Consider the following 18,662-nt stretch of genomic DNA (forward strand, 5'->3'; position numbering starts at 1 on the left):
AGAACAGTTTCAAGCAAAATAATGATATTGAATCCCTACCTCACACTATACACAAAAATTAACTAAAAATGTATGAAATTTAAATATAAGAGCTAAAACTAAAAAACTCTTAGAAAAAAAGTAGGAATAAATCTTTGCAGCCTTGGGTTAGGTAATGGTTTCTTAGATATGATACCTAAAGTATAAGTAACAAAAGAAAAAGTAGATTGGAAGTCAATAAAAATTATAAACTTTTATGCTTCAAAGGACATCTTTAAGAAAGTAAAAAAGACAACTCACAGAATGGGAGAAAATATGTTCAAATTACATATCTGATAAGAGACTTATATTCAGAATACATAAGGAACTCTTTTGAAAAAGATAAATAACCCAAGTAAAAATGGGTAAAAGATTTGCATAGCCATTTCCTCAAAGAAAATATATAAATGGCCAGTGCATGTGGAAAGATGTTTGGCATCATCACTCATGAGGTAAATGCAAACTAAGACATCATTTCACACCTACTAGGTTAGCTGTAATAAAACACACAGGCAAGTGTTGGTGAGGATGTGGAAAAATTCAAATGCTTATACATTGCTAGTAGGAATCTAAAATGGTGCCACCACCTCGGAAAATATTTTGGTAGTTCCTCAAAAAGTTAAACATACAGTTACTATTTGACCCAGCATTTCGACTCCTGGGTATATACCCAAGACAACTGAAAACATGTCCACCCAAACTTTATATACAAATGTTCATAAGCAGCAGCATTTATAATAGCCAAAAAGTAGAAACAAACCAGATGTCCATCACCTGATGAATGGATAAATTAAATGTGGTATACCCATACAATTGACTATTATTCAGGCATAAGAGGAGTGAAGTACTGATGTATGTATGCAACAACATGGAAAAACCTTGAAAACATTATGCTAAGTGAGAGAAGCCAGTCAAAAATGACCACATATTATATGATTCCACTTATATGAAATTTCCAGAAATATATAAAGGCATAGAGACAGAAAGCAGATTAGCTGTTGTAAGGGGCTGGGGGTAGGGGAGAATGGACAGTCACTGCTAACGGGTTTCTGTTTGGGATGATGAAAATGCTCTGAAATTAGACATTAGTGATGCTTGCAAAATTCTGTGAATATACTAAAACTAACTGAATTGCACACTTTAGTAGGGTGAATTTTATGGAATATAAATTATATCTCAATAAAGAAAATCAACAATCCATTCTTAGAAACAACCATCAATTCAGTTTTCAGTCTTATCTTCTCATTCCTCTGTGCCCTTAACTAAGGATGTAGGGGCTTGGCATTTACTGAATGTTTCCTGTGATGGTGGGGTCTCCTTCCCAAAGCTGCCCCAGCCCTATTTTCTCTTGGCTAATTGAGACATCAGACCATGGTTTATTTACAAGACGACAGAAGTATGCTTTGTAGTAAGTCCTAATTTTTCAGTTGCTTACCTAGACCTTTCAGAGATGAAGCACCACGGAGAAGGTTAGAAGCAGTGAATTGCACCAGCTGAGGCCCTATCATCCTTGCCTGACAACTGTGACAGTCTCCCATTATTGCCGTCTCCAGTTTTACCTCCCTCACCACACAAACCACTAGAGAGATGTTTTTCAAATGCCAAAGCTGATCATGACACTTCTCTGCTTTAAAAAATTCTGTCCTAAAGATCAAGTTCAAATCTTCAAGTAAAGTAAGTGAGCCTTTCATGATCTGGCCCTGGTATACCTGTTTCTTGTCGCATTTCCTCTTATATCCTAAGTCAGAGCCACCGAACTTCTTGCGGTTTCTCCAGCACTCTTGGCCAATTTTACACTTCCTTTGTGCTTTGTGTCTTTGCTCATGCTGATCCTCTTCCAGGAATAGTTTCCCACTCCTCTCATCTTTAAATATTCTGCTTCTAGGGAATATTTCTTACTCCACTCCCCAGAATTGACCTTTCTTGGGCCCTCAGATAGACCCTGTGAATATTCCCCCGTAAGCACTTACAACCCTTGACCTTGTGTTCTGTTCTGAATTCCCTACTGGTTTGCTCATTGAGGGAATGGACTGTGTCTCATTTGTGTACCCAAGACCAAGCAAAGAATCTAGGCTGAGAGCAGAATGGAATAAATAAGAAAACTAGAACATGAACCTATTCTTACCTATTCCAGTGTGGGCCCTATAAGAAGCTTTATGGGCAGCCATGTTCTACCCATTTCTCCAAATTAGAAGAAACAAAAATAATCACGGACATGAGAGAAATGGAGAATTCCAAAAGTACCCTTTTTTCTTTTATAACCTCAGAACTGACAAGAGAGAGAAGGTCTATCATCATCAGCAGCTCTTTAATGCTTATCAGAGGAGGTGAAGAACGGCTGATTGTGTGACTTTCTGCCAGCTAGAGAATGAAGTTCAAACTCCTCAGCAAGTTGGTCAAGGCTCTCTGTCTTATCTACCACTATTTCTCATCAACCCTTCCTATGAATCACTCACTTCCTGTTAATATGTTCCATATTTTTATTTTTACATTTTTGCCTTAGCTAGGGTGTCTGTCCTTTGCCTAGCTCAAATGACACTTATCAACTGAAGCCTTCCCTACTCTCTACTCCTCCACCTCAAACTGGAAGCCATAGCTTCTTCCTCTGTGTTCTCTTAGCACTTTTTGCTTTACTAGAGCATTTTTAGCCTTTTATAAAGTGTGTGTTTTTACATCCCCTCAGAACCTGATGTGATGTAAGGCGCACAGCAGGTATGCAGTAAGTGGCTGCTGGACTGAGAGACAGAGTCAACAGAGTTGGTCATCAATTCAAAATGGAAATGGACAGCCAAGGTAGCAAGGAAATAAGTAACGTGGCTTCTCTTCCCAAATAGCAGGATACGATCTCCTGGGAGCTAAGGAGATTTCCACATGAGAATCAGAAACTTAGGCGTTCCAAATGAAACCACAAACATTCCACAGCCCATGCAAGTCGGTCAAGCCATTCTCCTAAGTCTAAAACTGGTTTGCGCTTTTAGTTTTTTTCCTCCAAGAAAGACAAGTTCTCCTAACTGAATTCCAATCATTTGGGTCAATGTTTTAAAAGCTTGGTATCTTAGCTGTTTTTATTTTAAACTTTTAATCCTGTACATTCCTGTCAAGCCCCTGGGACCAGACACCAAGCTCAGCTTTCAGCAGGCCTAATATAACATCACATACTCTACATTTTTGTGGCATACCAGTGCTCTAAACAGAAAAAAATAGATTGTGTTCTAAATCTTGCCTTGCTATATGCTAAAAAAATTCTTTTGGACAAATATGTTTGACTAAACCACACTCAAAACTTACTTTTCTCTTTTTCTGAGCTTCCATAATCTACCTCTTTACTTTCTCCCCACTTAAAAATGTCTTCAGGCCGGGCGCGGTGGCTCATGCTTGTAATCCCAGCACTTTGGGAGGCCGAGGTGGGCGGATCGCCTGAGCTCAGAAGTTCGAGACCACCCTGGGCAACATGGTGAAACCCCGTCTCTACTAAAATACAAAAAATTAGCCGTGGGTGGTGGCATGTGCCTGTAGTCCCAGATACTCGGGAGGCTGAGGCATGAGAATCACTTGAACCTGGGAAGTGGAGGTTGCAGTGAGCCACAATTATGCCACTGCACTGCAGCTTGGACTACAGAGTGAGATTCCATCTCAAAAAAAAAAAAAAAAAAAAGTCTTCAGACTGACGGGCCCTATATCACGTTCTGGAAAGCAAACAAATGTTTGCTTATGACCTGGTAGGTAATCATTACAGTCTTAGGGTGCTAAGGATAAAGAACACTAACAATGACCCACTTGTGCAGGAGTAGCATGATTTCCTGGTTGATCTCTCTGCCTCCTGTCATCTCACAGGTAGCTCACAGAATCTTTTAGAAAATCCTGATTGTGCCTCTATTCAAAATTCTTCAGTGGCTCTCCATTTGCTACAAGTAAAAGATATGCCTTTTGTGACCCTCTTCCTGACTCCTCCAGGCAGAGGCTTTCATTAAACCTTTAAATATCTGCATCACAGCAACTATCATGGTCCTAAGAGTCCAGCCCCATGTCTATCTCTCCCAAAGATCAGAAGTCCTTGAAAAATACATTAGTATTCCCAGCACTTAGCCTGGTACCAGGGAGATAGTTGGTGTTCAACAAATGTTTGCCAAATAAAAGCATTAAAGCCCAAATAAATAGAACTTATCTTCCTATTTAAACTGTAATTTCAATCTTCATCCCTAATTTTCTCCCCAGGGCTCAAAACAAGTAATAAAGATGAGAAAGAGAAGGGAGAACAAAATAAGAGACCATCGCCTCCACTAGTGCATAGCGGGGAATACGTAGAGTTTATAAACCACACACCATCACTGTGCAACAGCCTTGTCAAATGGATAGGGTCTCTCATTGGCCAAACCTAGCGCTTAGTGCATCATCCGCCTCCAGCAGGCATCAGCAGCTTAGGAGGAAGGGGCCTAATCTACCTAGGCATTATTACTGTGCTGAGGCCTACCAAAGTCAAATATAAGCAACAACTGGCAAATCACAGGGGATATCAACTTCATGCCAAACAATAAAACAAACCTGATTTCCAAAGAAAACTTTGGGTTTAGCCTCAAACAGATATAAAGACCACTTTAAAGAATGTCAGTGGTATAGCAGCTGGCTGACTTAATTTTTGTAAGTCCTCATTAGTGGAAACCTCTCCAAAAACAGAGATTATTTATTTGGGGGTAATTTATCTATGTAATTTAAATACCGCATTCTCTCAACTAATTCTAGTATATGGAAAACTATTTTTAAATGGGAATGCAGCTAACTTCGGGACAGAGTGTATGATTTCTTTTTAAATAGAAATAATTACCATTTTAGGAAGTACAACTGCTCAAACAAATGTTCAAAGCTCTCAACCTCAGTTTTTTATTTTTTAAGCATCTAAATGATCTAAAACTGTGCAATTCTTTAGCCTTTGGTTCAAATCATTAGCTATGCAGTGTGTGCAGTAATGTCTGCTCAATAATTATTTGTTGAGTAAATGAGTGAATGATAATGTAATCCTCAGAATAATTTTTTTAAAAAGCTGGCATTTATAACGACATTATTCTATAATTACAACATCAAGGCCAGCAAGGTAATGACATTCTTTTAAGTATATCCACCCCGTAAAATTTAACACTAACAATCAATATTAATGCCAAAGGAAGTTCTGGAGACAGAAGACTTATGTGTTTTCTTTCAGTGTTTGAAGGATAAAGCCTAAAGGAGATGCTCAAAGTAAGTAAAATGAGAAAATGTGCAGTTTCTTGTGTTGATCTATAGAAAGGAAACAGAGGCATGGTTTACATAACTCCTTAATTAGGAAACCTATGGACGAAGCCTCATATTAGAAAAAGAAAAGCCAACTGATTAATGGAGTACATAGACTTGAAATTTTCCTAGATGAACTTTCCTGAGCACAGCCAGATTTTCCTAATCTGGTAATCTTCTAAAGTCAAATCCAAAAGTCATTTTTAGCCCGTTCACTCAAACACATTCTTAGTACCTACTGTGTGTTTTAGATAATGCTCTAGGATGTTGGGATGCAGAAAGAGGGACAAGCCAAAAATCGGTTGAATAAAGGGAGATATTACAGATCTTTCTAAAAAGGAATGTAGAAGATATGAGTACTTGGTTACAAAGTGATTGAAGGAGAGCTATCTTATTACATGCTCCTGATTTTAGCAGTCTGATAAAGCAGTCAGATATGCCACATTAAAAAAACAGTGATCTCTGTCTATTTTGAGATAAACACAGAAACACAGGGAAAATGTTCGAGGTCTGATTCAAACAAATTTTATTACTTCTTTGGGGAATCATTCTGGGTGACAGACACCCTATAAAATTCAGCTTGGGATCAGTTAAGGTGTTACAGATCAGAGTTCATTAAGTGATCTTATATGATCATCACCCAGAGTAAAATCATCATTCTGTGAGGGGCAACCTTCTTAAGTTGTCAAGTTGCATAAAGACCAATGTGATTTTTGTGCAACATAGAAGACAATATAAATTCCCCAAATAACACGTTCTTTAAAGCAGCGCTGTTCAATAGAACTTTGTGTAACAATGGAAATGTTCTATATCTGCACTGTCTAATGCAGTAGCTACTATCTACATGCGGCTACTAGGCATTTGAAATGTTGTTTAGTGAGACTGAGGAAGTGAATTTTTATTTTTATAAATTTATATTTAAGAAGCCATATATGGCTAGTGGTGACTGTATTGAATAATAATTAATTCAGTTATGAACAAAATAAAGTTTGCATTATTTACATTAAGGACAAGAAGAATGACATCTGAATTAATTCTGGAGGTAGATGCCTAAGGTAAAAAGGAAAAATACATGGGTTGCGTAAGTCAGGAGCTCTTTGTGGGAATGGTTCAATCACAACTCCTATCGCACCACAGTGGAAGTAACAAGATGGCTGAGAGGGTAGAGGACTCACGGGAGATTCTGAAGGAGGGTAATCAAGGCCTATTCCAGTTGAGTTTTTTTTTTAAATGAAGTTTTTTAAAACTTTATAAGAAATGTGAGAATTACACAACAAATTGTCCATGTCCCTTTGTTTTGTTATAACTGGCAGATCTTAAGGAACTGGATCTGCACAGCTGTCGCTATTTGTCACCTCTCCTCTGTTCCCTGTTAGCTACTTTGGGGATCCTGTAGTCTGTTTTTCATTTCACATCTTTGGTCATGAGTTGTGCAGGAAGCCCACAATATTTTAGATTTACATTTCGTTGTTCTGCTTATTTAAGCCATTTAATAAGCATTTTAAATCCTTTCCACTTTACATTTTCTGGCTACCATATCTAACATATTTAAAGGAGAAGGAAGCCAGGTATGGTGGCTCACCCTTGTAATCCCAGTGCTTTGGGAGGCCAAGGTTGGAGGACTGCTTGAGGCCAGGAGTTTGAGACCAGCCTGGGCAACATAGGGAGACTCTATCTCTACAAAAAAAAAAATTAAAAAATTAGCTGATCATGTGGTGCATGCCTGTAGACCCAGCTACTCGGGAGGCTGGGAAGGGAGGACTGCTTAAGCCCAGGAGTTTGCGGCTGCAGTGAGCTATGATAGCGCCACTGCACTCCAGCCTGGGCGATAGAGCAAGACCCTGTCTCTAAAAAAATTTAAAATTTAAAGTATTTTTTTAAAAGGAGAAAGAAGAGTATATTTTGGGGGAGAAATAAAGGAATTCACAATTAGTAAGGACTTCTATGTACCAAGTACTTCTCTGCCACTAGCCCTATAAAGCAGATGTGACTATTCCTTCATTTTGGATGAGGAAATTGAAGCTCAGGGATGTTAAATAGCCAGCCCACAATCATGCAAGTGGGCAATGACACAGCTGTTATAGAAACCTAAATCCCACGGATCCCTCAAATCTATCTTTTTTCCTGCTATAGTACATTGCTTCCTAAACCTGCTTCACAATGTAATTTTCAGAAACAAATTCCACAGTAAAAATGATGGTAAGCCTTGAATTTTTCTCCCTTAGTTTCTTCCACATCTGTCAATCCATCCACTGCCTTATTAAAGAAACAAAGAAAAGAAAAAAGAGAAAGTGGTCTTTATGGACTGGTTCTGGAATATTTAAAAGGATCTAAAGCCATTGCATTAGGAGGTTTTGCTGTCTTTTAGTTTTTAAACACACCATTTTTAAAAGTTATCAAGTCTTTAAATCATAAAACATTACTGAAAGGAGTAGTTTAAAACTGCACGCAAATGACTTGTTGAACGTATTAAAAAAGGAAAGTTCCAAATGCCATCTAAAATACTTGTTTCATTAGGAAAAATAACAAAACAAAACCCCCTTAGCTTAGAACTATTGGAGTCAACTTTATTACCTTTCCAAAGAAGCAACCTTGTATCATAATGTATTATACCCTATAGAGTCAAGCACATAGACACTTGAGTACTTAAGGAAAACTGGACAATATCTTATTGGCATCACTTTTTTAAGACAGTGTCTCCCTTCGTCACCCAGGCTGAAAAGCAGTGGTGCAATCTCAGTTCACTGTGTCCTTGACCTCCTGGGCTCAAGAATAATCCTAACTCAGCCTCCCAAGTAGCTGGGACCACAGCTCCACACTCGGCTAATTTTTGTATTTTTTGTAGAGATGGGGTTTTGTCATGTTGCCTAGGCTAATCTTGAATTCCTGAGCTCAAGTGATCTGCCCACCTTGGCTTCCCAAAGTGCTGGGATTACAGGCGTGAGCCACTGTGCCTGGCAGCATCACATACTTTTAAAAGGAAGGCAACAGGTAGAGAGAAAGCTATCTTTCTGATAGGGCATCTATAACCATTTTAAGTTTTTGAACGCAAAGTGATGATGATTTTTTTTTAAGTCTTAAATTTTATGTCTGAAAGTACATGACTTCTTTTAAAAAAAAAAAGGAAAACAGTAGGAGCCCTTCAGCATTTTACAAGAATTTAGTGATTAAGGACATTAAAGTCTAGTGGCTAAGATCGACTGGATTCCAGCTGGTTCAACTCCTACTGGTTCTGTGACTTTGGGCAAAGCACTCTGCCTCACTTTCTTTATCTGAAAAATGGGGATAATAATTCTTAGGATGGTTGTGAGGATTAAATGAGCTAATATATGTTAGGCACTTAGAATATTCACAGAGGCAATGCTTTTTTTTTCTGCCAGTCTTCATAACTGAGAATACAATGAAATAAAATAATTTATTTATTTTATTTTATTATTATTACACTTTAATAATTTTATTATTTATTAATAATTAAAAATAAATTAATAATTTTAGGGTATATGTCAATTTTGGCTTTTGTTGCCATTGCTTTTGGTGTTTTAAACATGAAGTCCTTGCCCATGCCTATGTCCTGAATGGTATTGCCTAAGTTTTCTTCCAGGGTTTTTATGGTTTTAGGTCTAACATGTAAGTCTTTAATCCATCTTGAATTAATTTTTGTATAAGGTGTAAGGAAGGGATCCAGTTTCAGCTTTCTACATATGGCTAGCCAGTTTTCCCAGCACCATTTATTAAATAGGGAATCCTTTCCCCATTGCTTGTTTTTGTCGGGTTTGACAAAGATCAGATAGTTGTAGATATGTGGCGTTAATTCTGAGGGCTCTGTTCTGTTCCATTGGTCTATATCTCTGTTTTGGTACCAGTACCATGCTGTTTTGGTTACTGTAGCCTTGTAGCATAGTTTGAAGTCAGGTAGCATGATGCCTCCAGCTTTGTTCTTTTGGCTTAGGATTGACTTGGCGATGCGGGCTCTTTGTTGGTTCCATATGAACTTTAAAGTAGTTTTTTCCAATTCTGTGAAGAAAGTCATTGGTAGCTTGATGGGGATGGCATTGAATCTATAAATTACCTTGGGCAATATGGCCATTTTCACGATATTGATTCTTCCTACCCATGAGCATGGAATGTTCTTCCATTTGTTTGTATCCTGTTTTATTTCATTGAGCAGTGGTTTGTAGTTCTCCTTGAAGAGGTCCTTCGTGTCCCTTGTAAGTTGGATTCCTAGGTATTTTATTCTCTTTGAAGCAATTGTGAATGGGAGTTCACTCATGATTTGGCTCTCTGTTTGTCTGTTATTGGTGCATAAGAATGCTTGTGATTTTTATACATTGATTTTGTATCCTGAGACTTTGCTGAAGATGCTTATCAGCTTAAGGAGATTTTGGGCTGAGACAATGGGGTTTTCTAGATATACAATCATGTCATCTGCAAACAGGGACAATTTGACTTCCTCTTCTCCTAATTGAATACCCTTTATTTCCTTCTCCTGCCTGATTGCCCTGGGCAGAACTTCCAACACTATGTTGAATAGGAGCGGTGAGAGAGGGCATCCCTGTCTTGTGCCAGTTTTCAAAGGGAATGCTTCCAGTTTTTGCCCATTCAGTATGATATTGGCTGTGGGTTCGTCATAGATAGCTCTTATTGTTTTGAGATATGTCCCATCAATACCTAATTTATTAAGAGTTTTTAGCATGAAGCATTGTTGAATTTTGTCAAAGGTCTTTTCTGCATCTATTGAGATAATTGTGGTTTTTGTCTTTGGTTCTGTTTATATGCTGGATTATATTTATTGATTTGCAAATGTTGAACCAGCCTTGCATCCCAGGGATGAAGCCCACTTGATCATGGTGGATAAGCTTTTTGATGTGCTGCTGGATTCGGTTTACCAGTATTTTATTGAGGATTTTTGCATCAATGTTCATCAAGGATATTGCTCTAAAATTCTCTTTTTTGGTTGTGTCTCTGCCCGGCTTTGGTATCAGGATGATGCTGGCCTCATAAAATGAGTTAGGGAGGATTACCTCTTTTTCTATTGATTGGAATAGTTTCAGAAGGAATGGTACCTGCTCCTCCTTGTACCTCTGGTAGAATTCGGCTGTGAATCCATCTGGTCCCAGACTTTTTTTGGTTGGTAAGCTATTGATTATTGCCACAATTTCAGGGCCTGTTATTGGTCTACTCAGAGATTCAACTTCTTCCTGGTTTAGTATTGGGAGGGTGTATGTGTCCAGGAACTTATCCATTTCTTCTAGATTTTCTAGTTTATTTGTGTAGAGGTGTTTGTAGTATTCTCTGATGGTAGTTTGTATTTCTGTGGGATTGGTGGTGATATCCCCTTTATCATTTTTTATTGTGTCTATTTGATTCTTCTCTCTTTTCTTCTTTATTAGTCTTGCTAGCGGTTTATCAATTTTGTTGATCCTTTCAAAAAACCAGCTCCTGGATTCATTAATTTTTTGAAGGGTTTTTTGTGTCTCTATTTCCCTCAGTTCTGCTCTGATGTTAGTTATTTCTTGCCTTCTGCTAGCTTTTGAATGTGTTTGCTCTTGCTTTTCTAGTTCTTTTAATTGTGATGTTAGGGTGTCAATTTTGGATCTTTCCTGCTTTCTCTTGTGGGCATTTAGTGCTATAAATTTCCCTCTACACACTGCTTTGAATGTGTCCCAGAGATTCTGGTACGTTGTGTCTTTGTTCTCGTTGGTTTCAAAGAACATCTTTATTTCTGCCTTCATTTCGTTATGTACCCAGTAGTCATTCAGGAGCAGGTTGTTCAGTCTCCATGTAGTTGAGCGGTTTTGAGTGAGTTTCTTAATCCTGAGTTCTAGTTTGATTGCACTGTGGTCTGAGAGACAGTTTGTTATAATTTCTGTTCTTTTACATTTGCTGAGGAGTGCTTTACTTCCAACTATGTGGTCAATTTTGGAATACGTGTGGTGTGGTGCTGAAAAAAATGTATATTCTGTTGATTTGGGGTGGAGAGTTCTGTAGATGTCTATTAGATCTGCTTGGTGCAGAGCTGAGTTCAATTCCTGGGTACCCTTGTTAACTTTCTGTCTCGTTGATCTGTCTAATGTTGACAGTGGGGTGTTAAAGTCTCCCATTATTATTGTGTGGGAGTCTAAGTCTCTTTGTAGGTCCCTAAGGACTTGCTTTATGAATCTGGGTGCTCCTGTATTGGGTGCATATATATTTAGGATAGTTAGCTCTTCTTGTTGAATTGATCCCTTTACCATTATGTAATGGCCTTCTTTGTCTCTTTTGATCTTTGTTGGTTTAAAGTCTGATTTATCAGAGACTAGGATTGCAACCCCTGCCTTTTTTTGTTTTCCATTTCCTTGGTAGATCTTCCTCCATCCCTTTATTTTGAGCCTATGTGTGTCTCTGCATGTGAGATGGGTTTCCTGAATACAGCACACTGATGAGTCTTGACTGTTTATCCAATTTGCCAGTCTGTGTCTTTTAATTGGAGCATTTAGCCCATTTACATTTAAAGTTAATATTGTTATGTGTGAATTTGGTCCTGTCATTATGATGTTAGCTGGTTATTTTGCTTGTTAGTTGATGCAGTTTCTTCCTAGCCTTGATGGTCTTTACATTTTGGCATGTTTTTGCAGTGGCTGGAACCAGTTGTTCATTTTCATGTTTAGTGTTTCCTTCAGGAGCTCTTTTAGGGCAGGCCTGGTGGTGACAAAATCTCTCAGCATTTGCTTGTTTGTAAAGTATTTTATTTCTCCTTCACTTATGAAGCTTAGTTTGGCTGGATATGAAATTCTGGGTTGAAAATTCTTTTCTTTAAAAATGTTGAATGTTGGCCCCCACTCTCTTCTGGCTTGTAGAGTTGCTGCTGAGAGATCCGCTGTTAGTCTGACGGACTTCCCTTTGTGGGTAACCTGACCTCTCTCTCTGGCTGCCCTTAACATTTTTTCCTTCATTTCAACTTTGGTGAATCTGACAATTATGCATCTTGGAGCTGCTCTTCTCGAGGAGTATCTTTGTGGCATTCTCTGTATTTCCTGAATCTGAATGTTGGCCTGCCTTGCTAGATTGGGGAAGTTCTCCTGGATAATATCCTGCAGAGTGTTTTCCAACTTGGTTCCATTCTCCCCGTCACTTTCAGGTACACCAATCAGACGCAGATTTGGTCTTTTCACATAGTCCCATATTTCTTGGAGGCTTTGTTCGTTTCTTTTTATTCTTTTTTCTCTAAACTTCCCTTCTCACTTCATTTCATTCATTTCGTCTTCCATCACTGATACCCTTTCTTCCAGTTGATCGCATCAGCTCCTGAGGCTTTTGCATTCTTCACGTAGTTCTTGAGCCTTAGCTTTCAGCTCCATCAGCTCCTTTAAGGACTTCTCTGCATTGGTTATTCTAGTTATCCATTTGTCTAATTTTTTTTTCAAAGTTTCTAACTTCTTTGCCATTCTCCTGTAGCTCGGAGTAGTTTGATTGTCTGAAGCTTTCTTCTCTCAACTCGTCAAAGTCATTCTCCGTCCAGCTTTGTTCCGTTGCTGGTGAGGAGCTGCGTTCCTTTGGAGGAGGAGAGGCGCACTGCTTTTTAGAGTTTCCAGTTTTTCTGCTCTGTTTTTTCCCCATCTTTGTGGTTTTAACTACTTTTGGTCTTTGATGATGGTGACGTACAGATGGGTTTTTGGTGTGGATGTCCTTTCTGTTTGTTGGTTTTCCTTCTAACAGACAGGACCCTCAGCTGCAGGTCTGTTGGAGTTTGCTAGAGGTCCAGTCCAGACCCTTTTTGCCTGGGTGTCAGCAGTGGTGGCTGCAGAACAGCGGTGGCTGTAGAACAGCGGATTTTGGTTACCCACAAATGCTGCTGCCTGATCGTTCCTCTGGAAGTTTTGTCTCAGAGTAGTACCCAGCCGTGTGAGGTGTCAGTCTGCCCCTACTTGGGAGTGCCTCCCAGTTAGGCTGCTCGAGGGTCAGGGACCCACTTGAGGAGGCAGTCTGCCCGTTCTCAGATCTCCAGCTGCGTGCTGGGAGAACCACTACTCTCCTCAAAGCTGTCAGACAGGGACATTTAAGTCTGCAGAGGTTACTGCTGTCTTTTTGTTTGTCTGTGCCCTGCCCCCAGAGGTGGATCCTACAGAGGCAGGCTGGCCTCCTTGAGCTGTGGTGGCCTCCACCCAGTTCGAGCTTCCCAGCTGCTTTGTTTACCTAATCAAGCCTGGGCAATGGCAGGTGCCCCTCCCCCAGCCTCGCTGCAGCCTTGCAGTTTGATCTCAGACTGCTGTGCTAGCAATCAGTGAGCCTCCGTGGGCATAGGACCCTCCGAGCCAGGTGCGGGATATAATCTCCTGGTGTGCTGCTTTTTAAGCCCGTTGGAAAAGCACAGTATTAGGGTGGGAGTGACCCGATTTTCCAGGTACCGTCTGTCACCCCTTTCTTTGACTAGGAAAGGGAACTCCCTGACCCCTTGCACTTCCTAAGTGAGGCAGTGCCTCGCCCTGCTTCGGCTCGCGCACGGTGCGCTGCACCCACTGTCCTGCACCCACTATCTGGCACTCCCTAGTGAGATGAACCCGGTACCTCAGATGGAAATGCAGAAATCACCTGTCTTCTGCGTCGCTCACGCTGGGAGCTGTAGACCGGAGCTGTTCCTGTTCGGCCATCTTGGCTCCCGAAATAAAATAATTTTAACTAATGTCAGCTAATAAAAATTTATAGAGACGCCATCAAATATGGTACAATTAGTAAAAATTAAATATTTTACTGAGGCTATCATGAAAGAAATTTTGGTTTAATAAGAATGTCTAGAAGATATTATAATTTCTGATATATTATGCTGTCTGAGGGTATACAGTAAGTAAACAGTACATTTTCATTTTATAATATGCCTCACAAAATATCAAATAATGGGAAAAGTCCAATAAGCTGTTTGATGATAAAATCTGTTCCAACTTGAAAACGGTATCCAAGATAGTAGTCTGGGTAAACTATAGTACGTTTCCCCTACTCCCAAATCACAGAAAGCTTCTGGAACTTAGAATGGAAGTCTTCTTCTTACAAAATATATTTTCAACTGCGTAAGGATTGAGTTTCCCAAAAAGAGATATTAAAGTATTATCTCCCACAGTGTTACCATAATCTTCTGGCCTTCTTAGGGACTCCTTTATTTCCAAGTACACTAGCTAGTGTTAGAATTATTTTTCCTTACAATAACCTGACAAAGGAAAAGGACAAAGAAGAAAGGAGATGAGAAACGAGGTAAAAAATACTTCAATGAGACATGCCACTGGTTTCCAAACAGTCTAAGGATTGGTCAGTGGTTCATATGAATCTTGCTCGTGCTCTGCATGTAGTAGTCCAGGCTACTCACCTCTCTCCTGACTTCATGGAAGAAGAGCACTGAGAAATCCTTATTCTGCCTCAGGCTTTGCTTTTCAGAAGGAAGGAAACTGTGTGGCACTCAAGGGAGACAGGTAAGAAGTCACTGAGCACTCAAGGAAGACGAGTGAAGATGATCAGAGAATTGCAGAATCTTTGCATTGGCAGGCGCCTCTGAAGTAATTTAGCTCAACCCTCTTTGCAGTGTAGCATCCTCCTCACAATACCTCTGAGAGATGGTCCATCAGCCTCTGCCTAAATACCTCCAATGACAGGGATCTTTACTTTCTTGAGTCTGCTTGATCCAAGCCAGAAATCTGGGATACATTATAGATTCTTTACATTATCCAATCTTGTGTATTTTTCCTCTTAAATATCTCTCAAATCTGTCTACTGTCCCCCCTCCCACTATCTTAGTTGAGGCCTCCCTTTCTCATCCCTTTGTGTGGTCCTGCAATAGTATCTAACTACCAAATTTCCTGCTACCAAATAATCCACATACACATGACAGCCTGCAGGGTGGATGTTTTAAAAAGCAAATCTAATTGTGTTATTCCTCTGCTTAAAAACCTTTGATGGCTCACTAACATAAACAGCAAAAAGTCTAAGGTTTTAGCCTGAAATGCATGACACTGGCTAACTCTCCACTTCACATTTCAGCAACACTAAATGTTTGTGATGCCTACATGCATCTCCGTGATTTTGCTCATATTGTTGCCTCTGATTGGAATATTCTTTGTCCGCTTTGTCAACTAGTTAAATCAGTTCAGGAATTATCTCCAGAAAGGTATCTTTTGACACCCTCCTCTGTGTAATATTAAAAATATACCATGTATATCTCTATCACTGTATTTATATTACACTGAAATAATTAACAAGTTCACCTCTTTCCCCCCACGTGAGTCCCTCAAAGCAGTGTTAATAACCCTTAGCACTTGGCACAGGGCTCATGGGTGCAGGTGTTTAATACATGCCTAGTAAACATCAGAACGTTTTTCTGATGTGACTTAAAATTTGTAACTCCAATGGTCCAACTTCTGCTTCATGGAGCAATAAAAACCATCTCTCCAAGAAAACAGAACATTTGGCTAGTACAGAAAAAGGCAAAGTTTAAATACTACTTATTGGACATTTGCACTTACCTAAGTTGCTGTATGTTGCACTACAAGGGTTCGGGTCCATAGGATCTGAAATGTCTTCTTTTCCATCTTCCCTTTCCAGTTCAGGTAGGGACAATGCTGTTGTGACTGAAGTGCAGCCCCCGCCATCTTGCTTCCCAACAACAGTTCTTGGATCCCGAGGAGAAAAATCCTCTGTTACTTCATGGGTCATGTGACTGAAACAAATCAGACCACTTGTCACACTGGTATTGAAAGGTTCTACTAAAATTTAGATTTATGGAAGGCATATACTTCCCATAAATGTAAATAACTGGTCCTATAGTCACAGTAATGGGTCATAAGCCCCAATACACTTGTCTGAACACAAGGCAGTACTTCATTTAGGCAGATACTTCTATTTACCTTGATTCACACATATTGAGAACCCAATTTGACAGAGCAGGTATGGTAGCCTGCAAGGGAACTTGAGAATAACAGAAACAGTTTATTTAGGTGGGAGGTGGTGATGTTGGTGGTAGAAGGATCTGAATGTTTAACTGGCTAAAGACAAATATACTCAAGTATTTAGTAAAGTATTTACTATACTTACTAATTATAGTATTCTAATACTATGGTAAATATCAAATACTTTACTACATAGTTTTAATTTATATACAGTATTTAGTACACACTTTAGTACACACTTTAGTGTGTACTAAATCAGGATCAGGAATAAAGTTGAGATTAAACTCTCTACATAAGGAAGTTAAGCCATTGTTTTAGTAGGTACACTGAGGCCAGGAAGGTCTTGTTGCCAAGAGAATAGAAGCATCAACCTTTGCCTGTCTGCATGCAGCAGGGAAGGCAAATGGAAAAGAAAGTTCGCAGTCTAGTTAATCTCATTTATTAAAATGAATCTGAAGCATCCTCCTGGCTGCATACCAGTATATGACCAATCTTGTTTTACCATTGCCTGCTCATAGGCTTATAGCTACTTCTTCCCATCTTCGCCACTCCCCAATCTGCCTGAACTGTGCCAATTCTGTTGCTGGTGGAGAAAACTGGCCTAGTTAGAAAATCTCAATGGACCAGTCAATTAAATGAATTCAAAATCATGCATCTTTAAAGTTTGCTGGGCCCACTGAAAAGTATTCCTAGATTATCACACATTCATTAGCTATTTTTCTTGGTTTATTTATGAAAAAAAGAAAGAAGGAAGGAAAGGAAACTTATATATGATTACAGCTTATTTGTGGATTTTCAATTGGCAGTGAGTCATGGTGACATTTACCAGTTTCTTTAAAGAGGTACTTTGTTTGATCATGTGCCATCAGAACATATATCGCCTGTGGATTTAAGGGAGTAGATCTAAAGGCAAAGGAGTACCCTCTTATCAATTTTTCATTATGGAAATTATGCATGTGCCTGGACAGAAAAATAAGCCTTGATGTCTGCTGGATATACAACTTCAAAAATATCCTTTCAAAGTTGGCAGAGCCAGAGGTCTCTCTATACTGGGAATAAGCAATGAGCTGGAAGTTCCATTAGGGGATCTGGCTCTTGAGGACAGTGGTGAGGTTGGAAGGAATCACTTTTCTAGCAGTCAAGAGAGTAGTATATATAAAGGAGGCCTCACACAGTAAAGCATACTGCCTCTTCTCGATGGGTTGCCCTCGGTCATCAACCCAAAAGAGGGGCTCCACACAAAGTTGGTTTCTCATAATATGGAGCACCATAAAATCAAGGTAACATGGGGGATCTATCTCCACGCATTAGCGAAGACAAAACAAAGTGACACTTCCAAGACACTCAGGCACCACTTCATGTCAAGAGTGTATATTACTGAGTAGTTATCAACACGTTTCAAGAAAGGGAAAATGTTTTCTGACAAAAGTTAATAGAGACCATTTCTAGTTTCAAAGCAATAAATATAAAGTCCCTTAAAAATATCAGCCCCCTGGCCAGGTTCAGTGGCTCACACCTGTAATCCCAGCACTTTGGGAGGCTGAGGCGGGGGGATCACGAGGTCAAGAGATGGAGACCATCCTGGCCAACATGGTGAAGCCCTGTCTCTACTAAAAACACAAAAATTAGCTGGGCATGGTGGTGCATGCCTGTAGTTCCAGCTACTGGGGAGGCTGAGGCAGAAGAATCGCTTGAACCTGGGAGGTGGAGGTTGCAGTGAGCCGAGATCATGCCACTGCACTCCAGCCTAGCAACAGAGAGAGACTCTGTCTCAAAACAAAATCAGCCCCCACACTTGAAAGAAAAAAAATGTTAAAGCTCCAGACATTTCTTGTTCTAAGTCAGCTTTAGAGGTTTCCTGAATAGCTGTTTCTTGGCTCCTAATCTCTTCAGACTTAACTCTTGCCTTCTTTCTTTCTCCATCTCCTGGTTATTACTAAAAGAAAGTGTTCCCTCCCATTTGTCAAAAAGGGTTGGTGAAGAGTTCAGAAGCCACAATTCCATCCTCACTTGACTGTTTTCATCCTAGGCAATGGACTATTAACAACAAAGCTCAGTTACAGTGAAAAACACAGAAAAAGCTGCTGCTATTAACCTATGAGGAACTCCCTGGGCCTGCTGCACATGTGTACATATAACACAGCTCTGTACTCTGAAGGGCTTCACAAAATAAAACATGAATACTTAAAAGCAAGAAATATTAGAAAACTCACCCGCTGTGCTCACTAACACAATTCCCCATTAAAGGAAAATTTCACAGGGCCTTCTCGAGTCTGTTAATCATGCTCTGAAACTCAGATAAACCATAGATTCCACTGAGTTCTGGAGAGCTACAAGTTAGGCAAACCATGAGAAAAGGCTTGATTCTGTTCCTTAATATCACTCACTGCACCTTGACCCTTACCTTACTGGTTTGGTCTGGGAAATGTGCCAAATTACCTTTGGGGAACCAAGCAAAGTGAAAGCTAGTTT

The 18,662-nt window shown here is 39.6% G+C and overlaps 1 protein-coding gene across 50 annotated transcripts in view; it reads right to left on the reverse strand.

Annotated features, from left to right (window-relative positions):
- Window positions 1–18,662, reverse strand: part of PEAK1 (pseudopodium enriched atypical kinase 1) — a 319,366-nt gene that overhangs the window by 40,978 nt on the left and 259,726 nt on the right. For all 50 annotated transcript variants that reach the window (XR_010123829.1, XR_010123828.1, XR_010123827.1 and 47 more), the window contains one exon: window positions 15,768–15,961. Coding sequence is in view for 47 of the 50 variants with exons in the window: in XM_063652409.1 (XP_063508479.1) it covers window positions 15,768–15,961 (194 nt within the window). In the remaining 3 variants the exon portion in view is untranslated. The remainder of the gene's footprint in view (window positions 1–15,767; window positions 15,962–18,662) is intronic.

The sequence above is a fragment of the Pongo pygmaeus genome, chromosome 16 (genome assembly GCF_028885625.2).
Source record: "Pongo pygmaeus isolate AG05252 chromosome 16, NHGRI_mPonPyg2-v2.0_pri, whole genome shotgun sequence".
Classification (NCBI taxonomy): Eukaryota; Metazoa; Chordata; class Mammalia; order Primates; family Hominidae; genus Pongo; species Pongo pygmaeus.